Source organism: Microtus oregoni, unplaced genomic scaffold (assembly GCF_018167655.1).
Source record: "Microtus oregoni isolate MIOR12 unplaced genomic scaffold, Mior012 000028F_ref0000031, whole genome shotgun sequence".
Lineage (NCBI taxonomy): Eukaryota > Metazoa > Chordata > Mammalia > Rodentia > Cricetidae > Microtus > Microtus oregoni.
This window is the reverse complement of record NW_024543087.1, coordinates 15,121,420-15,148,462: the sequence shown is the minus strand read 5'-3', so window position 1 is coordinate 15,148,462 and position 27,043 is coordinate 15,121,420. Positions and strand designations below refer to the sequence as shown.

At 45.4% G+C, this 27,043-nt stretch overlaps 2 protein-coding genes across 4 annotated transcripts in view; both read left to right on the top strand.

Moving 5' to 3' along the window:
- Window positions 1-7,364, top strand: Qars1 (glutaminyl-tRNA synthetase 1). Its single transcript, XM_041676876.1, has 24 exons — window positions 1-152; window positions 345-492; window positions 825-934; window positions 1,078-1,153; window positions 1,374-1,438; window positions 1,999-2,052; window positions 2,192-2,252; window positions 2,585-2,656; window positions 2,773-2,858; window positions 2,984-3,070; window positions 4,079-4,178; window positions 4,295-4,373; window positions 4,454-4,562; window positions 4,661-4,791; window positions 4,887-4,979; window positions 5,279-5,416; window positions 5,502-5,589; window positions 5,669-5,812; window positions 5,893-5,997; window positions 6,153-6,245; window positions 6,358-6,485; window positions 6,579-6,645; window positions 6,719-6,844; window positions 7,221-7,364. Exons 1-24 carry the CDS (start codon window positions 36-38, stop codon window positions 7,269-7,271), a joined length of 2,328 nt encoding a protein of 775 aa, XP_041532810.1. The 5' UTR covers window positions 1-35; the 3' UTR covers window positions 7,272-7,364.
- Window positions 7,365-8,446: 1,082 nt separating this feature from the next.
- The window catches only part of Qrich1 (glutamine rich 1), a 41,067-nt gene continuing 22,470 nt past the window's right edge, over window positions 8,447-27,043 (top strand). The window contains exons 1-4 of one of the 3 annotated variants that reach the window (XM_041676872.1): window positions 8,447-8,611; window positions 10,057-10,116; window positions 20,937-21,266; window positions 24,651-25,682. In XM_041676872.1, coding sequence (XP_041532806.1) covers window positions 20,958-21,266; window positions 24,651-25,682 — 1,341 coding nt within the window. In that variant the 5' untranslated portion in view covers window positions 8,447-8,611; window positions 10,057-10,116; window positions 20,937-20,957. Of the gene's footprint in view, window positions 8,612-8,937; window positions 9,294-10,056; window positions 10,117-20,936; window positions 21,267-24,650; window positions 25,683-27,043 lie in introns of those variants that run through there. The other 2 variants (XM_041676875.1, XM_041676873.1) reach the window with 2 other exon arrangements.

Sequence of the window (27,043 nt, the reverse complement as noted above, 5' to 3'; positions counted from 1 at the left end):
GCCTAAAGTTTCTTTTAGTTTCCGGTGTCTCTGCTATGGCTGCTCCGGATTCCCTGACGCTGTTCACCGGCCTCGGCCTGAGCGAAACCAAGGCGCGGGAGACCCTCAAGAACGCGGCTCTGAGCACTCAGCTGCGGGAGGCGGCGACCCAGGTACGAGTCCCTTTCCCCATGGCCTCAGCTGCCTCCTGTACTCCAAAGCAACGTGGGGCTGAGTCCAGATCTTGATTTGCTCCGGGTTTCCCGCTGTTGCCTGTGGGGAGAGGAAACTGAGTTTCACAGCAAAGTGGTTCCATCCTAACCCTCTGGGCATGGGTCTCTCTCCCCTGATTCCCCTGACTGCAGGCGCAGCGGACTCTGGGCTCTGCCATTGACAAGGCTACCGGAACTCTGCTGTATGGCTTGGCCTCCCGACTCAGGGATACCCGGCGTCTTTCTTTCCTTGTGAGCTATATAACCAATAAGAAGATCCACACTGAGCTCCAGCTGAGCGGTGAGACCCCTGCCTGTCTTACCAGTTCCACCTTCAGTCCCCCCCTTTGCTTTTCCGGTCAAGATCCCCAGTTGCTTTCTGAACATCAGGTTGTGGACAGGCACTGGAGCATGGAGGGGGAGACCTCTGGTATGGCTAGGAGGATTATCACAATGAGAGACCTGCTTCAGAATACGTTTCTCTTCGCTGTGGCCTCAGGGTTCCTTTCCAATGATGCCAGAGCTTAACCTCTTAGGCATCCAAGTAGCCAAAACAGTTGAAGTTTCATGGCATCAGGGGCCCATCCATCCCCTTCTTGGAGCTGAGCTGTCCAATTGACTTTCTCTTTTCAGCTGCGCTTGAGTATGTGCGGAGTCATCCCCTGGATCCCATTGATCCCGAGGACTTCGAGCGGGAATGTGGTGTGGGTGTGGTGGTGACACCAGAACAGATTGAAGAAGCCGTAAGTCCTCAGGCTCCGGATGCTCCTAGTTATGCCCTGGAATGAGTGCCATAGCTTCTCCACGCAGACCTTGGGCAGGAGTGCAGGTCTCCAGGCTGTTTCTGGAGAGGCATTCCTGAACCATATGGTTTGGCTTTCTCTAGGTTGAGGCCACCATAAACAGGCATCGTTCCCAGCTCCTGGCGGAACGGTACCGTTTCAACATGGGGCTGTTGATGGGTGAGTAGGATCGGGAGCGGCAGTTACTTACAGGTTGATCATCTGGTTGTGCCTACTGTTTTGGGCATATATGAGAGGGAGGAGGGAATATGAGCAAGGGACTCACTGTAAGTGTCTGGGCCAAGGTTCTGATTCCTGTGTCAGCTAGGACTTCCTTGAGGAGAGGGGGAAAGAGTACCCCCTTTTGCCTCCCTGCAGCTTCTTGTGCCCATACTCTTAGGAGAGGCTCGGGCTGCGCTCAAATGGGCAGATGGCAAAATGATCAAGCATGAAGTGGATATGCAGGTGGGTACCTCCCTAAGCTGATGCTCGAACCCCACTGAGGGATAAAGGGGAAGGAGACCCTATTCTTATTCTGACAGAGATCATGGAGCCAGTGTGGAGGGGGTAGTACCTGACCTGGGCCTCTGAGTTAGGAGGAATCACTTTCTGTGAAGCTCAGTTTCCTCTTCCCACAAATTGGTGATGTGGCCTTCATCTTGAAACGCTGGCAAAGAATCACAATGATGACCAGCTGAGGTAGACTGTTTATCTTGATGCTGGGCCCACATTGTTTCTCTGTAAATGGCAATGTTGGTTACCTGGGCCCAGGATAAGTCCTCAAGAAGGAAAAGGCATTCACATGAGGAAGCTTCATGGGCAGAGGCAGGCATTTTCTGAGTTAGAGGATAGCCTGGTCCACATAGTGAGACCCTATTTCAAATAACAACAAAAGAAACCCATGAGGAGATAAGATGGGATGGGCTAGATGGGCTCTTGTGCTGGCAGAGAGGCAGGAAGGGCTCCTTCAGGAGGCTCTTGAGAGAGGACCCTTCTGCCTATGCTTGATTCTGGTATCTGCTCAGGTTCTCCACCTTCTGGGTCCCAAGATGGAAGCTGATCTGGAGAAGAAGCCCAAGGTAAGGCTGGGCGCCCCTCAGAATGCCTGTGATAAAGCAGAGATAGAGTGACACCTAGGGCTGGAGAAGGGGGTGTCTGAACCCATTTCCTCAGCAGGGCTCATCCAGAGAGTCTGATGCAATGCTATGCTTCTCTTAGGTGGCAAAGGCTCGGCTGGAAGTATCAGACCGGAAGACAGCAAAGGATGCGGTGGAGAACGGTGGGAAGCCTGAGGCTCCTGTCAAACCCGTTTCTGCCTTCTGGACATTCTGTCTGAAGGACTGTACAGCACGGCCTCTCAGGCCTTGTCTTACTTAGCCATCTCTCTTTTTTCTCAAGACTGGGATTCCTGGAGTTTCCTTTATTTCCTTTGTCCCAGACTGGCATTAGGGACCTGAGGAGTTTGGCTCTGTAGCTCTTGTCTCTGGGGACTGGAGAAGAGGACCCTGTTCAGATCTGGTTTCAGGATGTTGATCGCAGCCATAGATATTTTCCTGGGTTGGGCATGGTTGTTATCTCTAGTAGGCAAGGTTCTTGATTTCTTCCCTGCAGGTGAGGTTCCTGGCCAGACCCTGTCTCTAATGGAACAGCTCCGGGGAGAGGCCCTTAAGTTTCATAAACCAGGTAAGGGGGTACCTTGAAACTCTGGAATCGACTCGTGATTAGCATTATAGCCAGGCCTGTAGACTCAGCCTCCTTGGCTAACAGCCTGGCCGTCAGATTTGTTCTGATCCTGGCAGGTGAAAACTATAAGACTCCAGGCTATGTGACCACTCCACACACTATGGATCTGCTGCAGCAGCACCTAGAGATCACAGGGGGACAGGTGTGTAGGGTTGTGGCTTGAGTCCCTCATCTCACTGATTACCATGGCCTCCCTAGGAATGGGCATCTGTTTCTGTTGGGTGATCTGAACTCTGTTCCCAATAGTGTCCCAATCCCTTCGCTCAGGTACGTACCCGGTTCCCCCCAGAGCCCAATGGAATCCTGCATATCGGACATGCGAAAGCCATCAATTTCAACTTTGGTTATGCTAAGGTAAGTATGTGTCTATGTCCCTGGAAAGTAATATGATCACTGCTACCCCTGACTGGATTCCAGAAAGATTTCTTTCTTGCCTTTTGTACTTGATGACAGAGACCATAGAGGGAAAACACATGTAACAGGTATCCTCAGAAAATGCTGGGTTCATTGGGGATAAACTAAATGATTCTTTTTTTTTTTTAAATATTTTTTTATTTATTATGTATACAATATTCTGTCGGTGTGTATGTCTACAGGACAGAAGAGGGCACCAGACGTCATTACAGATGGTTGTGAGCCACCATGTGGTTGCTGGGAATTGAACTCAGGACCTTTGGAAGAGCAGGCAATGCTCTTAACCACTGAGCCATCTCTCCAGCCCCCCTAAAATGATTCTTTAGATAGGGCTTTCCTATATAGCTCTGGCTGACTTTGAAATCAGAGATTGCCTGTCTCTGCTTTTCAAGTGCTAACTTATACCACTATACCCTGTGGATGTGAGAGAATTTCTTGAATTCCTTTTATTTAACTTTTAAATTTTTTAGTGCTAATCATCAAAAGAAGACATTAATTAAAACAAATATTCTTTGGGCTGAGAGGTGGTGGTGCACACCTTTAATCCCAGCACTCAGGAGGCAGAGGCAGGTGGATCTTTAGTGTGAGGCCAGCCTGGTCTATAGAGTGAGTTCCAGAATAGTCAGGGCTACACAGAGAAACTGTCTCCTAAAAACGAGTTGTGTGTGTGTGTGTGCACTTCCCTGCACTCGTACATGCACTCATGCACACTCATGCTATTGCGCATATGTGGATGTCAAAGAAAAACTGAGTTGGTTCTTTCCACCATAATTTTTCAGATCAAACTCAGGTCCTAAGGCGTGTGTAGCAGCTGCTTCTGGCTGCTGCTGTCTCGCTGGGGTAGTTAACGTCTGATAAGCTTGAACTCTGAGAGTGTCTGAGTTGGATGATGTGGCCCGAAGGGGCTTATGGGTATGTGGGACGTCACAGGTGCTCCAACTCTTCTAGGCCAACAATGGTATCTGTTTTCTGCGCTTTGACGATACCAACCCTGAGAAAGAAGAAGCAAAATTCTTCACTGCAATTTATGACATGGTGACCTGGCTGGGTAGGGATTGGGTGAGGCCTGGGCAGGGCTGGTGGTGAGTGGACCTCTTTGTGGGTCATGGCTTTGCCAGTTAGTGTTTCTTGCTGGCTCTTCATATTATGTCTCTACTGCCTCAGGTTACACACCTTACAAAGTGACATATGCCTCTGACTATTTTGACCAGCTGTATGCCTGGGCTGTGGAACTCATCCGCAGGTGAGGCCAGGCCCATCATGTTGAACCAGGTAAACTGACCAGGTCATGGACCACCTGCACATTCATATCCCTTTTCACAGGGGTCAAGCTTATGTGTGTCACCAGAGAGTGGAGGAGCTCAAAGGCCACAACTCTTTGCCTTCACCATGGAGGGAGCGGCCTGTTGAGGAATCGCTGCTGCTCTTTGAGGTGGCATCCCGGAAGGACAGCTTGGTTTGGCAAGGCCATTGTGCTAAGGATGAGATGTTTCTGTGTGTAGAGGTAGTCTGAGCTCTTGTTCTCCTCAGGCAATGCGCAAGGGCAAGTTCGCAGAGGGTGAGGCCACACTTCGAATGAAGCTGGTGATGGAGGATGGCAAGATGGACCCTGTGGCCTACCGAGTCAAGTATACACCACACCATCGGACAGGGGACAAATGGTACATATTGGCATGGGGAGGGGTGGATTAGGGAAGAGCCAGTGGGATAGGGCAGAGGGGACGGGTTAGTGGGATCTGCTGTCTATGTCCCACAGGTGCATCTATCCCACCTATGACTATACACACTGTCTTTGTGACTCCATTGAGCACATCACCCACTCATTGTGTACCAAGGAATTCCAGGCTCGGTGAGGAGGCTGAGCTTATGGGATGGGTAGGGTAAGGGGATTCCTTTTTTTGTTTAGAGTGTGTAAATGCATGCAAGTGGGTGTGCGGGTGCCACAGCACATGTGTTGAGATCAAAGGACAGTTGTCAGAGTCAGCTCTCTCTCTGCACTAAGTAGGTTCCAGGGAGACAACTCGGTTCTTCAGACTTGGCATTAAGTACCTTGACCTGCTGAGCCCTCTCAATGGCTTCTAGTGCCTTTTCTCTGGTCTCTCCCTGGCCCCACAGGTGGCCAGGTCTAACCTTATCCTTCCATCCTAGACGGTCTTCCTACTTTTGGTTATGTAATGCGCTGGATGTCTATTGCCCTGTTCAGTGGGAATATGGCCGTCTCAACTTGCACTATGCTGTTGTCTCAAAGCGGAAGATTCTCCAGCTTGTAGCAGCTGGTGCCGTTCGGTAGGTATGGAGCTGGGTTCACCAGAGGTGTTGTACCAGTGGCTTGTGCTGTTTTAAGGTCTTCTGACTATCATCGTATTCACAGGGACTGGGACGACCCACGGCTCTTCACACTTACAGCCCTACGACGACGGGGTTTTCCACCTGAGGCCATCAACAACTTCTGTGCTCGGGTATGATCCAGTGGATTGAGCGGGTAGAAACAGTCTAAGTGTGGCTTTGTGGCTGTAGCTATGACTGTTTTCCTGACAGGTGGGAGTTACAGTGGCACAGACCACAATGGAACCACATCTTCTGGAAGCCTGTGTGCGTGATGTGCTAAATGATACAGCTCCACGAGCCATGGCTGTGTTAGAGCCACTAAAAGTTGTCATCACTAACTTTCCTGCTTCCAAGGTGGGCCTATCTCAGTGTGTGCGCGAGTACACGGGGATCCCCGTATCTGGCCTGACAGAGATCCCTATCTCCTGATACAGCCCTTGGACATCCAAGTGCCAGATTTCCCAGCTGAAGAGACCAAAGGCTTCCATCAGGTTCCTTTTGCTTCCACTGTCTTCATTGAGAGAACTGACTTTAAGGAGGTAAATGGGGGTCTTGTAGTATCCTCATCCCTTCTCTAAGTCCATTTCTTTCCTGCTTTACCATGAACCAATCCCTGATAAACATGGGGTTGGGAGAAGCCCTGTACTCGCATGATGCTTGCAGCTCCTGTAACTTCTGTGATTCTTTTCTCTAGGAGTCAGAGCCAGGCTATAAGCGCCTGGCCTGTGGCCAGCCTGTGGGCCTGAGACATACTGGCTATGTCATCGAACTGCAGCATGTTGTCAAGGTAAAAGGCAGCTGCAGTCTTTGCGGATATTGCCTGCTGGGGTCAAGCTTTGTGTGTAGCCAGCGGTTTTCGTGATGGTTCCCTGGTCTGATTGCATCTCCCTCACTTCTAGGGCTCTAGTGGCTGTGTGGAGTACTTGGAGGTGACCTGTAGAAGAGCTGATTCTGGAGAGAAGCCCAAGGCCTTTATTCACTGGGTGTCACAGCCTCTGCTGTGTGAGATTCGCCTCTATGAGCGACTGTGAGTGAACATAACTGGCATTGGGGCAGTCACAAGAAGGGAACTGCATGTTGTGGCTCTCCAGCTCAGGCCTGATTTTCACTCTGGCCACAGATTCCAGCACAAGAACCCCGAAGACCCTGTTGAAGTGCCTGGTGGCTTCCTAAGTGACCTGAACCCGGTAGGCTCATGGAGTGGGAGCTGAGGGTGGTGGGCCTCCCGGCTGTACAGCTACTTCAATTCTCTGTCTGCAGGCCTCGCTACAAGTGGTGGAAGGCGCATTAGTGGACTGCTCCGTGGCTTTGGCAAAGCCCTTTGACAAGTTCCAGTTTGAGCGCCTCGGATACTTCTCTGTTGATCCAGATAGCCAACAAGGACAGGTGCTTACCTTTACCACTGCAGTACTGATGGTGGCAGCTGTTCACTGTAATAAACACTCCCTACATTATCTTAGCCTTCACTGGTTAAGGGAGGGTATTTATGTGTTACTTCTGAGGAAACTGATTTTAGAGGGTTAGGTCCAAGCCCAAAATTTAATAGGGATCCTGACCTTTTTACTCTTCAAAGTAGCATGCATGCTTAGAGGTTGTCATAATCCTCATGAGTCTAAGGCACAGCAGCAGCACAGTTATTATTTAGCCCCGTATCCAATATTGCAGAGTTATTGATGTTCTGTCGCTTGAGACATCACTTCCTTGGGGGAGGAAGAGTAAGAGGCCTGCTTCTGGGCTGTTGGTCATTTTTCTTGCCTTTCAGCTTGTCTTCAACCGAACTGTCACACTGAAGGAAGATCCAGGAAAGGTGTGAACTGAAAACATGTGGACCTACCTCATCCTGGGGGTTGGGGGTGCCCTCACCACCCCGTACTCCATTTCAATAAAGAGTAACTAAATCTCTGGAGTCCATGTGTTGTTTGCCTTTCTGGTATTTGAGGCCTCTGGAGACATGCTGTGTGTGAACTGCTGGTGGTGGTGCTTACACACGCAGTCTGAAGAACGGGCTTCCCCAGGACAGAGGGAGTGCCAGAACCGCTAGTTCCACGGTGCATGGGGGGGATTAGGTCTGCACTTTGTATGAGAAACCTGAGGGCCCCCGGAGATGCTGCTCCAGTTATCAGCCGGAGGGAGGGCTTCAGGTTTGTCTGGAGCCAGGCAGATCAACAGAATGATCATTCAGGAAAAAAAACCCTGTCTCCTGCGCAAACAGAGTGAGATAAAGCGGCCTTTCAAGCTTAGAAACCCCAGAAGTCTCCCTGGATGCCTCTACAAACTGAGGCTCCTGATCCAGCTGCAGTTTAGGTTGGATCCCATCTTAGAAAAGGACCTCGGAGGAGTTTGAAGACTCGAGAGTTTGCCAGGACAGGAACAAGTGCAATAGGCAGAAAGACTCACCCAGAGGCTGATTGCTCTCTGGGTTGCTGTCAGTCGCTGGGGAGGCTGTAGGTGAATGCCTGCAGCTTTAACGCCTTCCACATTTTCCCTGTATACAAACACTGGGCTACCCAAGGCCCGCTTTAAGGTGGACCTGACTCTGGTAAACTGATCTCAGATGGCGTCTGACGGTGAGCGTCCCCAAGCTGTTTTCTCTAGAATACCCGCAGCCCCGAGCATTTCCCAGGGGCGGTACAACTGTTAAAGCTAAGCCCAGTTTAGGGGTTTATGGGGCCACCTTAACCACGATGCCAAGGTAGGCTGGGCCACGCCTCGCGAGGAGTTGAGCAGGCATGGGGAGGCGCAAGCGGGACGCCGTAGGTGGGTTCAAGAAGCACGCTTCCAGATCCCGGGCGGGAGCAAAATAACCCCGGGTATCGAACCCCAGGCCTAAGCCCCTCCCCTCAAGGAGAGGCGTCCGTGGGCGTGGCGCTCCTTTCAACAACAAGGGACCCACTCTCAGTCCCACCGACCTCCCTCTCAGAAGCGTTCCCTTTAAGTCTGACCGGCAGCTCTCGCGGGAGCCGCTGCTTCCATTCTCGCGAGAGGTGTACTCAGTTCCCATTGGTTGTGAGGGTTGAATGTAAGATGGCGCCCAGGGAGCTGTGAGGAGAAAATCCTGTCGGTCTTGGATCAGCGACGGCAGAACCGAGGCCCCGGGCGGTGAAGCGGGGCCGGCGGGTAGAGCGGAGGCAGCGGCGGCGGTGGCGTCGCCGGGTGAGGGCTCTGGTGGTGGCGGGAACGCAGCCAGGCTGTGGCACTGGGGCAGCAGGCCCACACCACACAACGGCGGGCGGGGGCGGGCGGGCCGCCGCCGCTGGGCCTCAGCGACCTCGGACCGGCCGGGGAACGGAGACTGGCCCTCGGCTCGCGCGCCTCCGCCCCGCCGGTGGGGGAGGGGAGTGCCCGGGCTCCGGGTGGGCGCGGCGCAGGGGCGCGCGCCTCGGGGCGCGCGCGCACGAGCCTGTTTTTTGCGCGCGGTAACGCGCGCGCTGTGCGGTCCTCCCGTTGCGCGTTGCCGCTCGACGTGCGCGTCCCCGTTGGCTCTCAGCTGTGGCCCGTGGAATAGAGCGGCTTCCGGGGCGCGCGCCTCTCCGCGACCCCCCGGTTGTGCGGCGCGCGCCCTGCTGTTGGTTGGTCGCGCCGTCCCGAGTGCGTGCCGGACGCCCCCTCCGAGCGGAGGGCCGGCAGCCTGGCGGACGAGCGACTCGCTGCGTGGGGAACGTGGAGGGTTGGGCCCTTCCTGCTCTGGTGACGTCCGGGGCAGCGGTGGCCTAGGTCCGCAGAGAAACCTAGCGGCTTTGCTGTCTGGCTTGCGGCTCCTTTTCCTCTGCGAGGCAGACAAGATTGCTCGTACTAACTGAAGAATGCTGTCATTTAAGGGAGGCCCACGTACTGGGTGGGTGCTTGGGGAGGGTGCTACCCTGCTTCGGAAACGGAGTCCTATTGGCCAGAGAGGGCATTGGGTCCCCTTGGGTTTTTTCACCTTGTACTGGTGCTTTGTGACGAGGAGAGAAGGTTAATTTAACACTGCAAGGCCCTTCGTTAGTGCCTGCTTTTTCTTCTATGAGAAATCAATTCGTCCATAAGCGCAGTTGATACACGTCACCTCTGTGCGCTCCGGAAAGAGATCCTCTAATGTGTGTGGTACCAAACTCTCCAAGCTTTAAAATTCCGCTTTAAATCCTTAAATGCTACTCCCCCCCCACGCCCCCGCATGGGTGGGAGGGGCTTGCTTTTCTGTTCCGAATAAGGGCCGGTTCTTAATGTTGATAAACTTGATCAATGATTTGCTTTTTTTCTTTGTATTTTCTAAAGTATCCAGCAGAAATTTCTAAAATCTTCCCCTGTCACTACAGAAATCAAGTGACTTAAGTCCTTCCCAGTTTTTTTTTTTTTTTTTGTCCCAGCACCATGATCTGGTGTCAAGGAAATCTAGGTTTGTGAAAGAGAAATATGGAAAAAGATGCATCTCTTTTTTTCTAGCACAAAACATCTAGTTTATTATACAGTTTGATCCACTAAGCTTGAAGAAAAGCAAGCTAAAAGTAATCAAATTTGGTAGTAATGTTTCTTTTTAATAAACTATTTTTTTAAGAACAAAATTAAAACTTAAAAAGAGGCTGAGGATGGAAGGAACTTCTTTGTTCTATCTTCTTCAGAATGTTAGAAGTCTTAAGAACTCAGGACAAGCAGCAGACATACATGCAACATGGTGACTGGTGAGTTAAAATCATTCATATGCTGGAAGTATGTGTGCAGTCCGTTACCCCCACCCCCTTGATGATACTGAAACTACAAATCCTGTCATTCATTCTCGGTGTTGTCCGCTAGAAACCGCAAGCTGCTAGAAAACTGCAGATGTGGGAAACTGTTCCTTGGACAGTGGGCCTTTAAAATCTACGTCAACTGAACATGTAGGATTACATTGCAAAGCATCAACTAAGAACCTAAATGGTTGAAAAGAAAAGAAAAAAAAAGTGAGGTTTTTTTGAGAATGTAGTTATAAACTTTTTATACCTTTTAAGCTTGCTTATTCTGGATTATCTACATTTTTTTCAAACATGTTTCCATGAACTAATATTTACCTGATAACTTTTAGTTCTCTGGGATAAGCTTTTATACTTCTCCAAGAACTTAAACAGTTCCATATCTCCTTGCAAAAGCTAGTGTTGATGTTGTGTCTCCAAACTAAAACTCAAAAAGTTGTTGAATTTTACTGTGAATTTGAGTTGCTTGAAAAAACAGAAACAACATAAATCAAAGCCCCTTTAGGGACTTTGGGTGTGGCTGTCCTCTTTTATAACAGCTACAGAATCAAGGATATTTTCCCGTAAGCTTGCATGCTTAGTCAGTAGTGGTTTGTGCTTGATGTGCCATGCTTCTCACTCCTCTGCTTTATCTGTGAGTATCTGTTTCTGAGTTGGCCTCAGAATGAGGTGTTACACGAACACCTTTTCTTTGCTTGCCTGCATTTAGTTCCAGGTGTAAGTCCTCTGAGCGTCAGTATTTTCCCCTCTAATATTTGATTATGATTTCTGTTTTTAGCAGGTTTTTGTTTTTGTTACTTGGTGCAGAGGATTGATCCTAGAGTTTTGCACATGCTAAGCATGCACTTCACCACTAAGCGACTTCTCCAGCTCTGAGTTGTGATTTGTTGTATTAAACTGACTTGGCTGCATGAAGAAAAAGATGTACATTTTTGCTTTCTTCAATGGGGAAAAGGAATGGTTCTTTGGACCCACTTAGAAGGCTGATCTTTTTCTCTTTTGAGATGGGTTTTAGGAATTTTGGGTTGGCTTGTTGCTGTGGAACATGATCTTGAACTTCTGATCCTCTTGCCTCTGCCTCCCAGGTGCTGAGATTATAAATATGCTGCCACCAAACTCATTCTGTGTGGATGGGAGATCAAACCATGGGCTTTGTACATGCTAGACAAGCACACCACAGCACCCTCCCTTAAGGTTGTGGAATATGTAGACACTGTTTACAGATCAGATTAGTGTAACTACATCGAAGAAATAGAATGCCTTCATCCCTGATCTGTTCCTCCTCATAGCATCTCAGTTCTTGGAGATAACTTTATTTTTTAATGTGTATGGGTGTTTAGTATGCATATATGTCATGCACTATGTATATGCGGTACCCTCAGAACCAGAATAGGGTAGGGTGTTTGATCGCCTGGGCCTGGAGTTAGAGACAATTGTGAGCTGCTATTGGGGTGCCAGGAATCAAACCCAGGGCCTCTGGAAGAGCAGCCAGTGTGCTTGACTACTGCTAAACCATTTCTTCAGCTTGATAATCTTGTCTTTTGTCTTTATATTTACCATCTCTGTATCCATAAACATAGTTTTTTTTTCTTTTTTTCAATCCGTACGTACACAGGCAGTCTTGCTTTATGATGATTATTATTGTTTTCGAGACAGGATCTCACTGTGCACCTTTGGCTGTTCTGCAGTGTTTACCATGTAGACCAGGCTGGCTCTGAACTCACGGAGATCCACCTGTCTCATCTCTGCCTCCCAAACTTACTTTATTACTGTCTTCTGCTTGAAGTCTGTTTCTGTATTATTCTGTTGATATTCCATAATTTTCTATCCCATGCTAGTAAACATTTAAATTGCTTCTAGTTTATAGATATCAGTGCTACTATTTTCAACTTTACTAGTCAATTAACAGCCTATCAGTATTTGACTAAAAATACGGATTTTAAATTCTTAGTTGACTATGTGTTGATTTTTTTTTATTCTTTATTTTATTATTATTATTATTATTTTTCGAGACAGGGTTTCTCTGTAGCTTTGGAGTCAGTCCTGGAGCTAGCTCTTGTAGACCAGGCTGGCCTTGAACTCACAGAGATCCGGCAGAGCCACCCTCTGCCCCCGAGCTCATGCTGGGATCAAAGGTGTGCGCCACCACAGCCTGGCAAATCTGGGATTTCTAAGAAAAGGCATGGGATGAATGAGTGGCCCCAGGCAATAATTTCTTTGACAAACTTTATAGTGGGTTAGTATCTGTAAGAATAGAAGTAGGAATCCAGGCGGAGATAGTGGCGCACACCTTTAATCCCAGCACTCAGGAGGCAGAGGCAGGCAGATCTCTGTGAGTTTGAGGCCAGCCTGGTCTACAAGAGCTAGTTCCAGGACAGGCTCCAAAGTTACAGAGAAACCGTTTCTCAAAAAAAACAAAACCCCAAAACCCCCAAAAACAAAAAAAGAAGTAGGTTTTCCATTTTGCTTCCTTGACAGTTTCTGTTTACCTTATTTAGATCAAATATGAACAACTTAAAATTAGTCTTTTTAACATATGAAAATGCAGTTTTTAAATCAGATTAAGCTATGAGAACCATTCTTATAGTCTACATTCTTAGAGTAGGTATTTGAGAGAGGTTTGGGTCTCAAAAAAGAGGCAAGACTGAGGGAACTTGGGTTGTCTTTTCATAGAAATGGTTCAGATTCAGTGTGGGCACAACTAAACCTGGCTCACAGTATTGTTTTAAAGTACTCTTAGGAGCTAAAGCTCTATCAGTGGTAGAGTACTTCCTTATTATGTGTAAGGCCTTGTGTTTGACTCCCAGCCCCACTTTAAAAAAAATACACAGAAGACAACATTACAAGTGAATGACATGGTAGAGAGAACTTTTAAATATTTAGGAATCTGGGCATGATAGCACACGCCTTTAATCCCAGAACTTCCAACACTTAGGAGGCAGAGGCAGAAGGATCTCTGAGTTCTATGGCCAGCATGGTCTACATTGTGAGTTGTAGCTTGTCTCAAAAGTGTGTGTTGTGTATAGCACATGAACTCTTTGAAAAATTTGCTATAAGGTTGTTTTCCAAAGCAGCATTTGTGTATCAGGTTGAAGCTAGTTTGAACTTTTGTTTATTGGGATATTGAACTGTAATGGATAGTTTCAAGTTTGCAGGTTATAAGGATAAGAAATGAAAACTAGCTGTGCTTTCTATAACAATTTGCAGGTTTGGAAAGTTCGTTCAAAGTAACTTTTTTAAGTAAAAATTTTGAGTTCTGCATTGGGAATGGCTCAGCAGATACAGGCACTTGTTACCAATCACAATACTTATTAATCCCCAGGACCCGAATGGTAGAGATCAGACCCCAATGGATTATCCTTTGACCTCTACACACATGCAGGTATACACACACAAATACATGTTGTTAAGAGAAATCCATGTGTGTCTGTTTAAGGGGTATCAAGGATTTATTACGATATGAAAGGGGAAATACATTCATGAATACAGGATATGCAGAGTCCTTTGAAAACTGGGGACTGATTGCACACTGCTTCATGTTGCCTGATTTAGTCTTCACCCAAGGGAGCAAGAGAGCATGACCACCTTCCCTCCTTTATTATAAGAGGTCACCTGTAGGCAGACGAGAAGCACTGCCTATGTCGGGCCAGATAGCCCACGGTGGAGCGAATACCCACTACATACATGTAATTTTTTTTTTCTCTTTTTGTTTTTTTCGAGACAAGATCTCTGTGTATAGCAGCCCTGGCAATTCTGGAACTCAGACCAGGCTGGCCTTTAACTCCTGCCTCTCCCTCAAGAGTGCTGAGACTGGGATTAAAGGTGTGCACCACTACGCCCAGCTGCATAATGAAAGTTTTAAAAATAAAGTTCTCCATTGAATCCATTTGTTAAAATGTTTTAGCTTCCTTTGGGTCTTTGTTTTATTTTATTCTATTTTTTAAAAAGATTTTTTTATTTATATATTTTATGTACATGAATGCTCTGTCTTTATGCATGCCAGAAAAGGGCATCAGATCCCATTACAGATTGTGAGCCACCATGTGGTTGCTGGGAATTGAACTCAGGATCTCTGGGAGAGCAGGTAGTGCTCTTAACCGCTGAGCCTTCTCTCTAGCCCTGTTTTGTTTTGTTTTTGTATATTTTTTTTCGAGGTGGTTTCTCTGTAGCTTTGGCTGTACTGGAACTTGCTCTGGAGACCAGGCTGACCTCAAACTCAGATCCTCCTGCCTCTGTCTTCTGAGTGTTGGTATTAAAGATGTATACCACCTTGCCCTGCTAGTTCGCTGATTTTATAGACTTGTAGGGAGTTTCAAGTTGAGCTTACTCTCAAATGTGCTTTGACTTATACTTGACGTACCACATGGTGTTAGCTGATTCTAAGCTTAGACCACTGCAGAGTTTTACTGTGGATTCAGCATTGAAGAGCATTGGTTCTTTTAGAAGACCAGGTTCAATTTCCAGCAAATTGAGAAAGTGAGAAGTTATTCAGATGACTCAAATCTTAGGTTGTAAATGCTTAAAATTTGTAAAGAATCAGTGAACAACCAGGGAGTGGTAGCAAACACCTGTAATCCCTGTTTCAGACCAAGTTTATGTTCTAGGACTCCTTTTTATTGTTTTTGTTCCTTTGCACAAGGTCTTTCTGGCTTCAAACTCATAGCAGATATCTATGTGCTTGGATTAGATATGTGTACTACTAATAGTGCCTGTGTGTGTGGAGGCCAGAGGTTGGTATAATGTGGCCTTCTTCACTCTCCACCTTATTTTTTGGAATAGGAGCTCTCATTGAACCTCGAACTCATGGCTAGGCTATTGTGGGCAAGTTCTTTAACAATTGAGCCATTTCCTCAGCCTTCTATTTACTTTTTCGTTGTTGGTTTTGGTGTGTGTGTACATACTCATGCGTATGTGTCCTGGTTCATGTATTTGTGGGAGGCCAGAGTTTTAGCGTTGGGACCTTTTAGTCACTCCTTAGTTTATGACACGGCCTCCTGTATTACAGAGATGACCTATTTAACTTGACTCCTTGGGGTGGATGTCGAATGACCCCAAAACCATCAGAAAACACAGACATTTATTTTATATTATGGTTCATAATACTAGCAAAATTACAGTTATAAAGTACCAATGAAAATAATTTTATGGTTGGAGTTCACCACAACATGAGGAACTGTATTAAAAAGTTGCAACATTAGGAAGATTGAGAACCATTGAACCAGTGAACAAACCATTGGTTTGTTTTGCAAGCCTGAGGGATCTACCTGTCTCTGCCTCCCCAGTGCTTAGATTACAGTCTCATGCTGCAGTGCTCAACTAGGAATTGAACTCAGGTATTCATGTTTGTATTTGTTGATTGAACCATTTTCCCAGTACCTGTTCAGTTGTTTTTTTTTTTTTTAAGATTTATTCATTTATAATGTATACATTGTTCTGCCTGAATGTATGCTTGCATGCTAGAAGGGGGTACCAGACACCAGATATCATTGCAGATTGTTGTTAGCTACCATGTGGTTGCTAGAAATTGAACTCAGGCTCTTTGGAAGAGTGGCCAGTGCTGTTAACCTCTGGACCATCTCTCCAGCACCCACCTGTGTATTTTTTTTAATATTTATTTATTATGCATACAATATTCTGTCTGTGTATGACTGCAGTCCAGAAGAGGGCATCAGACCTCATTACAGATGTTTGTGAGCCACCATGTGGTTGCCGGGAATTGAACTCTGGACCTTTGGAAGAGCAGGCAATGCTCTTAACCACTGAGCCATCTCTCCAGCCCCCACCTGTGTTTTTGAGATAGGATCTTGTATGTCGCATAGCACAAAGTTGGTGGAACTCACTATATAGACTGTACTGACCTGAAACTTGAAACTGTTCTCATGCCTGTCAACTCAGTTCTAAAATTTCCAGGCAGCTTCCTTTTAGCTATCTGAACTTTGTGTGTGTGTCTCACATAGTTACGTACAGGAATTAGTGCACCATAGCTTGCTTGCATGTTGAGGTAACAGGACAACTTGTAGGAGTTGGGTCTCTCCTCCTACCCTTGTATAGTTCCTAAGAGTTGAAGACTTAAACTCAGGCGTTTGAGGCATGGTGGCAAGTGCCTTTATCTACTAAGCTATTTTCCTGTCCCTGTATAATTGGGGATCCAAATATCCTATTTTAAACAATATCCCCTTTGTAATGGAGTTGGAAAAACTGAAATATGTACCAGCATTGTAGACGACATGTGAATATGTTCTCATGTAATCTCACTTTAGTCTCCTTTAGAGCAGAAGGGTGTTTGTAATGGATAAGAGTCCTGCATGTTAGGAAATTTATAATATTGAGATGTTGAGGGGTTTGTTTTGTTGGTTGGTTGGTTGGTTTTTATTTTTAAGATTAATTTATTTATTCTGCCTATAATGTTCTGCCTGCACTGCATGCCAGAAGAGGGCACCGAAACACATTGTAGATGGTTGTGAGCCACCATGTGGTTGTTGAGAATTGAACTCAGGACCTCTGGAAGAGCAGCCAGTGTTCTTTACTTCTGAACCATCTCTTCAGCCTCAGAAAGTTGGTTGGTTTTTCAAGACAGTGTTTCTCTGTGTTGCCCTGGAACTCACAGAGATCTGCCATTTCTGCCTTCTGAGTGCAATGCCACTATGAGATACTGAGTATTTTTGAGTCAAGGTTTCCTGTATCCCAAATTTTTTGTAGCTGAGGATGACCTTGTTCTTCCTGTATTACATCTCCCTAATGTACCACTATATCTAATTTAGGAAGTTTTTGAGATTGAACCCTGTAGCTTTGGCCTAAAAGACAAGCAAGCACTTTACCAACATGCCAGCCTTGCTATTTGGTCTTTATTATGAGAGCCATCTTCTTAAGAAAATTGGAGGCTTGATACATTCTGTGTCTGTAGAGTGAGTCAGTAATTTTGGGTCACTCACTGAAAACCTACTTTGAATCTAATGAAGCTGGGCGTGGTGGTACACATTTTAATCTCATGTAAAAGGGAGGCAGATGCTAGAGTATCTCTGAGTTCAGTGCCAGCCTGGTTCACATAGCAAATTCCAAGCCAACTAGGGATATAAGATTATCTTGCTGGGGGCTGGAGAGATGGCTCAGTGGTTAAGAGGATTGCCTGCACCTGGCGGTGGTGGCGCACGCCTTTAATCCCAGCACTCGGGAGGCAGAGGCAGGCGGATCTCTGTGAGTTCGAGGCCAGCCTGGTCTACAAGAGCTAGTTCCAGGACAGGAACCAAAAAGCTACTGAGAAACCCTGTCTCGAAAAATCAAAAAAAAAAAAAAAAAAAAAAAAAGAGCATTGCCTGCTCTTTCAAAGGTTCTGAGTTCAATTCCCAGCAACCACATGGTGGCTCACAACCATCTGTCTGGTGCCCTCTTCTGGCCTGCAGACATACATACAGATAGATTATTGTATACATAATAAATAAATAAATAAATATTAAAAAAAAAGATTATCTTGCTGGGCTGTAGTGGCCCATGCCTTTAATCCCAGCACTCAGGAGGCAGATCACTGTGAGTTTGAGGCCAGCCTAGTCTACAGAGTAAGTTCTAGGACAGGCTTTAGAGCTACACAGAGAACCCTGTCTCAAAAAAACAAAAAAGGAGAGAAAAGGGGAAAAAAATTAGAAAGAATATTTTAAATTTTATTCGTGTGTATATGTTTCTGCCAGTGTTGATTAGTCAGAAGATAGCACGGAATCCCCTGAAGCTGGAGTTACAGGCTGTTGTAAGCTTTTTTTTTTTTTTAAGATTTATTTATTATGTATACAACATTATGCCTCCATGTATGCCCGCACACCAGAAGAGGGCGCCAGATCTTATTGCAGATGGTTGTGAGCCACCATGTGGTTGCTGGGAATTGAACTCAGGACCTTTGGAAGAGCAGCCAGTGCTCTTAACCACTGAGCCATCTCTACAGCCCAAGCCTCTTGATGTGAGTACTGGGATTTGAACCTGCATCCTCTGGAAGAGCAGCAAGTGTTACTCGGCCTTCTCTCTAGCCGCAGAAGACTCTTTAATTCTTTTGCTAGACCTTGAATTATAAATGTACAAAGTATGTAAGCACCTGCCATATGTGGACTGTGTAGAGAGGAGTAGGACAGTTTTGTCTGCCAGTAGTTTCAGAGTCAGGTGAAAGGAAGTTGATGATTGCCCACTAGCCTGAGTTCTGCAGCATAGGTGGAGCATGTTAGTAGTAGTGAGACTAGTGTTTCTTGCCTATGGCTCAGGGGAATAAATCACTTTTCCAGACATTTGAGATCAACTGAGAGTCTTTTTTTGGCGGGGGGGATGGGGAGATGGGGCTGCCTAAAAGGATACTGCAGAAGCTGTGTTGACAGTCAATTTAGTGTCCATAGATCATCGTGCTTTTTGTTCTTGTTGGCTTGTTTTTAAACTTTCTTAACACCCATCATTCATCGCATGTGTGTTTGTGTGTACCAGGACACATGTATGGAGGTCAGAGGGCAGTTGTGGGAGTTGGTTCCTTTCTTCCATAATATATGTTGTAAGGGTTAAGCTTAGGTCACAGGTCTTGAATGAAAGTGTTTTTACTCTTGAGCCCTTGATGGCCCTTTTGTTTTGAAAGTCTTATCAGTTGCTTTTGCCACCTTGCAGATAGATGACCTTGAACTTCTGGTTTTCTGGACTCCCTCTTCTGAATGCTGAAGTTACAGACCTGAAACTTAATGCCCTTTTCTTTTTTGTTCTTTTGTTGTTGTTGTTGTTGTAGTGTTAGGGACTAAACCTGGGGCTTTGTGTGTGCTAGGCAGGCAAACACTCTACCAACTGAGCTGCATCTCCATACCTTTTTTTTTTTTTTTTTTCTGAGACAAAGTCGAATGATGTAGCTCAAGCTGGCCTTAAACTCATGATCCTGATTTGGCCTCCTCAGTGCTTGAATTATAGGCCCTTCCTGGCCCCAGGTTATTTTTGTCTTAGATACTTGATGAAAAAATGTGCAAAATCGATTTCTGAATTTTAGTAGTAGTGACTTAAATATTTAAGTTACTTAAGTTACTATTTCAGTTCCTTCTAATTTATTTTAGATTTATCTGTTTTATTTTATGTGGATAGGGTGTTTTGCCTCCATGTACCACATGCATTCCTGCTACCACAGAGGCCAGAAGAAGTTGTCAGATTCCTTTGAATTGGAGTTACAGGTGCTTGTGAGATGTTGTGTGGATACTGGGAATTGAACCCTGGTCCTCTGCAAGAAGGTGCTCTTAACCACTGAGCCATCTCACCAGCCCCACTTAAAGTTATTTTAATAAAATTAGTCCTGCCTCTGCCTCCCTAGTGCTGCCTGTTTCTCAAGTATTTTTCCAAGCCTTACACATACACATATTCTCTCTTTCATGTTGACTCTGAGGTAAGTGCTATTTTATTCCTGTTTAATAGAAGAAAACTGAAGTTAACTGGTTTGCCTAGAGTTAACACAGTTGATGTCAAGGTGCAATATGAAATTAAGTAATAGGGCTCTAGAGCCTTATTTTTAAATGTTTTTAGCCAAGTTGCCAAAGAATGTGAGCAGTATATAGCAAAATGAGATTGTTGGTCTTTCCTTTTTTCTTTCCTTTGCTCTTTTCTTAGTGGTGTCTTGGTATATGTAGCATGGAGTGCCTTCTGGCCTTCGGCTTGGGGTACTCTTGCTTCAGCCTGCCATGTACTGGGATTACATGTGTATAGGTGAACAAGGAGTGCACCCCTAAATCCAGCAGATTTTTGGTGTTTCTTTTATGTGTTTTTGTTTTTTGTTTTTTTTTTTTTTCTCTGTGTGACAGTCCTAGATGCCATGAAGCTCACTGTGTAGACCAGGCTGGCCTCAAACTCAAAGAATGACTGCTTCTACCTCCTGAGTGCTGGGATTAAAGGTGTGCGCCACCAGCGATTTCTGGTGTTACTAGTGGGAGATAAGCAGCATGCCCCTGTCTCTGAGGTCTTGATAGATGGCATACATAAATAATTCTACTATACGTCACAGCATTGGAGTGGCACTTACTGTGAACTTTATTTGTCTCTGATTTTATACACATGTCATGTGTGCCCATACATTATCTTGTACACATACTCCTAATGATAAGACCAATGAGAAATGTAAACATTAAAATACCCCCACAGAGCCGGGCATAGAACTTTCAAGGCAGATGCAGATACATTTCTGTGGGCTTACCAGCCTGCTTAACATAGCAATTGCAGGTTAGCCAAAGGTTCATAGTGAGCTCCTATCTTTAAAAAAGAAATCCTGCCGGGTGTTGGTGGCGCATGCCTTTAATAATCCCAGCATTCTAGAGGCAGGGACAGGTGGATCTCTGAGTCCAAGGCCAGCCTGGTCTACAGAGTGAGTTCCAGGACAGCCAAAGCTACACAGAGAAATCCTGTCTCAAAACAAAAAACCAAAACGTCCTACAGTTTATTTTTGGGGAGGGGGAAGATGGTATAATAAAACTTTGCTTTGAAATACACACACATTCCATTCTCATTATCAGAGTAATTGTCTCTGAATTTCAGGTTTTCAAGATATACAAACAATAGGGTTGGTAAGATGGCTCAACAGATAAAGCCACCTGTTGCCAAGCCTGATGACTTGAGTTTGATCCTTGAGTCCCACGTGGTGGAAAGAGAGAACCAACTCAAGTGGGTTGTCCTCTGACCTCCACACGCATGCATTGGCATGTGCATGCCCACTCCTAATAAATTAATGTAAAAAATAAACAGTATGCTAACAGTAGCAAAATACTGACTGTCCATTTTAATTTTAGGAACCCTAAGGACTCTGCAATATGAATAATTCTCTGGAGAATACCATCTCATTTGAAGAGTACATCCGAGTGAAGGCAAGGTCTGTCCCCCAACACAGGATGAAGGAATTTCTGGACTCACTGGCGTCTAAGGGACCAGAAGCTCTTCAAGAGTTCCAGCAGACTGCCACCACCACCATGGTGTACCAACAGGGTGGGAACTGCATATACACAGACAGTACTGAAGTGGCTGGGTCTTTGCTTGAACTTGCTTGTCCAGTCACAACCAGTGTTCAACCACAAACTCAGCAAGAACAGCAAATCCAGGTTCAGCAGCCACAGCAGGTTCAGGTAAGAGGAAATACTAAGTTGGAGCCTATAAATAAACTTTATATTTTTCCTCACAATTTTGGTTAGTTAAAATATACCTATACAAATGTTAGAAATGTTGGAAGTTGCTGGGTGATGGTGGCGGTGCACGACTTTAATCCCAGCACTTGGGAAGCTTAGGCAGGCAGATCTCTGTGAGTTTGAGGCCAGCCTGAGCTACAGAGCAAGTTCCAGGACAGGCTCCAAAACTACAAAGAAACCCTGTCTCACCCCCCCCCCCCCCGACAAAAAAAAAAAACGAAGAAGAAGAAAAGAAATATTGCGGAGATTGTTTTCCTAACATGGAGAATCTTTCCTATTGTTGGTGCTCTCTTTAGTCACTGTAAACTTATGAAATCTGCAGGTATTTGATGTTTGCTTCAGAGAGCTTGAACAATGCAGAAAGCAGAGGCTAGCACTGAATTGAGTGTGACAGTTTCATGTGACTGAGCCTTTTCTTCTTTCTGTGACAGCCTGAGCAGAAAGCACAGGACAACTAGTTTGGACTCATTGTGGAAAGTGCGGCATCATTTGGAACCTGCCTTAAAATTAAAATCTGGTGTACATCTCAAATCTTAATCACTGCTGGCAGTAGTACTGCCCGCCTTTAATCGCAGCGCTTGGGAGGTAGATCTCAGTGAGTTCGAGGCCAGCCTGGTCTACAGAGTTCCAGGACAGCCAGGACTTTTACAGAGAAACCCTGTCTTGGAAAGCAAAAACAAAAAATCTTGGTCACCTATAGATTTCTAGGTTGGCATTTTCTACTTATTAGCCTCAGATAATGCTGCGATAATGCTTATTCAAAATGGAAGAATGGAAGAGTGAATACATTGACTGAGGCATAGGTTTTTCTTTTTGAGGGAGCTTTAGAGGAAATAGTTTCCTCCAAGTAGTTTTTGTTGTTTTTTTTTTTTTTGTGGTTTTTTTTGCATTGTATTGTGGTTGAGTTTTATTTTACTTTAGATACATGTATGTTTAAGTGAGGGTATCAGTTTCCCTGGAACTGGAATTACAAACAGTTGTGAGTTTTAGGAACTGGTGACCTACTACCAGGTGTGTGTGCTGTGAATTTTATGCATCTCCCTTTCCCCACATCATATACTCAATGATAATAATTTTATTTAATTATTTATTTACTTACTTTGTTTGTTTGTTTATTTATTTATTTATGACATAGAGTATCTCTGTGTAACAATCCTGGCTGTCCTGAAACTCCATTTGTAGACTAGGCTGACTTTGAACTCACAAGAGATTCTCTTGCCTCTGCCTCATTCTTTTTTTGTATTTTTTGAGACAAGGTTTCTCTGTTGCTTGACGTCTGTCCTAGAACTTGCTCTGTAGACCAGACTGGCCTTGAACTCAGAGATCCACTTGTCTCTGCCTCCCAAGTGCTGGAATTAAAGGCGTGTGCCACCACCACCACAGGGCTAATAAGTTTTCTAAAAATTAAATAAGATTGTATACATACATACTTAAAAACATAATTTTAGTTCGTTTTATTTCTTAGTGACATCAGATTTAAACATTGGCTTGTGGTTGTAACAGTTATTGTATACATGCTAGTTTCTACTCTTGGTGGTGGTGATGTTTATTGAGATAAGATTTCTCTATATAAGATTTCTCTGCCTCTGTCTGCAAAGTGCAAAGACTTAAGGTGTGAACTATCACAACCAATGTACCTTACCTTTAAGGTATTCTTCCCCTCTCATAAAAGACTACCAAAGCAAATGTATTTCAGTCACTAGTTTAGTTTTTTTTGACAGGATTACATGTTCCTGTCTTAATCTCTGTGTTTAGTCAAGTATAATCTTGAACTTCTGTTCCCAAGTGCTAGGATTACAAACCCTTGTACCCAGTTCTTGGCAAATTTTAGGCAAGCACTCTACCAACTAACAAACTGAGCAATATCTCTTGCCTATGTGTTTGCTGTTACTGTTGTTTTTGAGACAGTCTTAACTTGTAGAGGTTAAGCTAGAACTCATTGTATAGTCATGACTCCTGATTCTCCTTTCTTCACTGCAAACGGCTGGGAGTGCTGGTGCGCACTACTACTGTCATGCTCTAGGGATCTGCCAGCAGTGCTCCATCCCCCAAATAAAATTGGGTTTAAAAAACCAGTATTAGTTGGGCGATGGTGGCGTGTGCCTTTAATTCCAGCACTTGGGAGGCAGAGGCAGGTGGATGGATCTCTGTGAGTTCGAGACCAGTCTGGTCTACAAGAGCTAGGTGGACAGGTTCCAAAGCTACAGAGAAAGCTTGTCTCAAAAAAACAAAACAACAACAACAACAAAAAACCCAACAGCATTATATTTATAAAATAATGTTAAATTCAGTTGTAATGTGCTTTGTTATTGTTAGTTGGGGTTAGGTCTCAAACTCACTGTCCTCCTGTATCAGTTTCTCAAATGCAGAATTACAAGTGTGCACCATGACACATAGCAGAATCTGCTTTAATTATTTTGTGTGCATGTGTGCCCATGTGTAGACCAAGCTGGCCTCTCTTAACTCACATAGGTCTGCCTGCCTCTGCCTCCTGAGTGCTGGTATATTAAAAACATGTGCCACAATGGCTTGCAGAAGGAGTTAGATTTGATCCAGGTAATTGGATGCTGCTGGGTTTTTTTGTTTTTGTTTTTTTTTTAAAAAACTCACGCTATTTATTTTGGTTTTTCGAGACAGAGTTTCTCTGTGTATCTTTGGCTGTTCTAGAACTCACTTTGTAGACCAGGCTGACCTCGAACTCACAGAGATCCATCTACCTCTGCCTCCCACTTGGGAGGATTAAAGGCATGTGCCACCATGCCCAGCTTAAATAATAAAATTTTAGTTTATAAGATTTGACACATTATTTTATGTTTATAGTTTTGCATACGTGTATGTCTGTGTACCACATGTGTGATGCTCTTGGAGTACAGAAGAGCATGTCAAATCTGGAACGGCACTTACAGAGGGTTACCATTTGGGTCCTAGGAGTTGAACCCAGATCCTGAAAGTGTAGTCAGTTCTTATAATGACTGAGCCAACACTCCAACCCTAATAAAGAAAAATTTAAACATATACTTACATATATGCTTATACCACTCTACAAATGTGCAAAAAAACCAAAGGGGCATATGTTCAAAAAAAATTAAAAGTGAAAAGTGTTCAAATGGTTTGTTCTTAGATCCCTGTTAATCATCTTATTTCCAGGGGTAGATATATCTTACTGTAAATTGTATGTATGTTGAAGAAGTTTTCCTATGGGTTTGGTGGCATTGTGACTGCCAGAAGCCTTGACTGATGTAGTCCCCCTTGCTCATTCATGTTACAGGGTCCTGGGAGCTGGATGTTGCTTGCTTTACTCACTGTTGAATCTTGTTCCTGCAGGTACAGGTGCAGGTACAGCAGTCTCCACAGCAAGTCTCAGCTCAGCAACTTTCCCCTCAGTTCACCGTTCACCAGCCTGCTGAGCAGCCTATCCAGGTCCAGGTGCAGATCCAGGGCCAACCACCGCAGTCAGCAGCCCCCTCCATCCAGACCCCGTCTCTGCAGAGCCCCAGCCCCTCGCAGCTGCAAGCAGCCCAGATCCAGGTGCAGCACGTGCAGGCAGCCCAGCAGATACAGGCTGCAGAAATCCCAGAGGAACATATCCCACATCAACAAATCCAGGCTCAGCTGGTGGCTGGCCAGTCTCTTGCTGGGGGTCAGCAGATTCAAATCCAGACCGTGGGTGCCCTTTCCCCGCCACCGTCCCAGCAGGGCTCACCCAGGGAAGGAGAACGGCGGGTTGGCACAGCCAGTGTCCTTCAGCCAGTGAAGAAACGCAAAGTGGACATGCCCATCACCGTGTCCTACGCCATCTCAGGGCAGCCAGTGGCCACCGTGCTGGCCATCCCACAGGGCCAGCAGCAGAGTTACGTGTCTTTGAGGCCAGACTTACTGACAGTAGACAGTGCCCACTTGTACAGTGCCACTGGGACCATAACTAGCCCTACAGGAGAAACTTGGACCATCCCTGTTTATTCTGCCCAGCCCCGGGGGGACCCTCAGCAGCAGAGCATTACTCACATTGCCATTCCCCAGGAAGCCTACAACGCAGTCCACGTCAGTGGCTCGCCCACAGCCCTGGCAGCTGTAAAGCTGGAGGATGACAAGGAGAAGATGGTGGGCGCCACATCTGTAGTGAAAAACTCCCATGAAGAGGTAGTGCAGACCCTTGCAAACTCTCTCTTTCCAGCACAGTTCATGAATGGCAACATCCATATTCCAGTGGCTGTGCAGGCCGTTGCAGGCACGTACCAGAATACGGCTCAGACTGTACATATATGGGACCCACAGCAGCAGCCACAGCAGCAAACTGCACAAGAACAGACACCACCACCACCCCAACAGCAGCAACAGCTCCAGGTTACTTGTTCAGTAAGTGAGACTAAATCTGTAGGGAATTTTCCTTCCTTGGATTCTGGTGTAACATAGAATCACTATAGTGTGTGGATTATTTAGTCCATTATGTTTGTCTTAATAGTGATAGTATAGTTGGGCGATGGTAGCGCTTGCCTTTAATTCCAGCACTCGGAAGGCTGTGGCAGGTGGATTTCTTGTCAGTTTGAGGCCAGCCTGATCTACAGAGTGAGTTCCAGTAGAGAGAGCCAGGACTGTTTCACAGAGAAACACTGTCCTGAAAAACAAATTTTAAAAAGTAGTGGTATTATATAGGTCAAGGAAGAAAAGCAGTGGGTGAGGCTATATAAACAGACAAGTTTATCATTTTTGGAATTAATGACCAGTAATTCTTTAGATTTTAGAGTATTTGGAAGCCGGGCGGTGGTAGCACACGCCTTTAATCCCAGCACTCGGGAGGCAAAGGCAGGCAGATCTCTGTGAGTTCAAGACCAGCCTGGTCTACAGAGCTAGTTCCAGGACAGGCTCCAAAACCACAGAGAAACCCTGTCTCGAAAATCCAAAAAAAAAAAAAAAAGAGAGAAAGAAAGAAAAAATAGAGTATTTGGAGTGGGATGCCTATAATATTTCTTTGTAATATTTTTATGGTGAGAAAAGGTAATACTATGATGAATGGAAGACCCCAAAGTGTTATATATGTCTCTGGGCTACTTACATTAACAGTTGTTGTTGAGCCATTAACACGCATGTAGTAAATTCATGGTGGAGAGCTTGTGAGATAGATTTTCCCTTTATTTATCCTTTAATATGATATAAACAAGTTAAAAGACCTGAAATACCTCTTAGTAGATCTATTGAAAGGTTCTGGATGTGGGTGTACACACCTGTAATGCTGGCACTTGGGAGGCAGAGGCAAGTAGATCTCTGAGTTCAAGGGCAGCTTGCAAGTTGTAGGCCATCTAGGACTATGTAATGATACCTTGTCGCAGAAAACAAAGTAGGAAAAAAGTGGCAAAAATAAGAAAATTAGCAACTAGCCTGTTGTGCATGCCTATTTAATACCAGAGCTCCAGAAACTGAAGTAGGAGGATCACAAGTTCAGGCCTAGCATAGCAAGACCATCTAAAACAAAACAAGACAGTTTCTTCAGTGTTTATACCACTTAATAGCGCATGGGGAAAACAATTGTGCTTTAATTTGAACTTTAAGAAGAGCTGGTGAGAAAGTAGGAACTCCACAGTTAAAATGGTTTGGGGAGAGCCATGCCTTTTCTGAAAGCCTTCATTTCCTGTTTTTGTAGTGAAACCTTCCTCCTTTGGTCTCATTTTCATCTCCATCTGTTTCTATATCTCTCTTTTATTCTCAGCAGATTCCAGACA

Coding starts and splice junctions, on each gene's coding strand:
- Qars1 (XM_041676876.1), top strand. CDS start 36: ATGGCTGCTCCGGATTCCCTGACGCTGTTCACCGGCCTCGGCCTGAGC. Junction 2,253..2,584: donor AAAGGATGCGGTGGAGAACG/GTGGGAAGCCTG, acceptor TCTTCCCTGCAG/GTGAGGTTCCTGGCCAGACC. Junction 4,179..4,294: donor TGACATGGTGACCTGGCTGG/GTAGGGATTGGG, acceptor CTACTGCCTCAG/GTTACACACCTTACAAAGTG.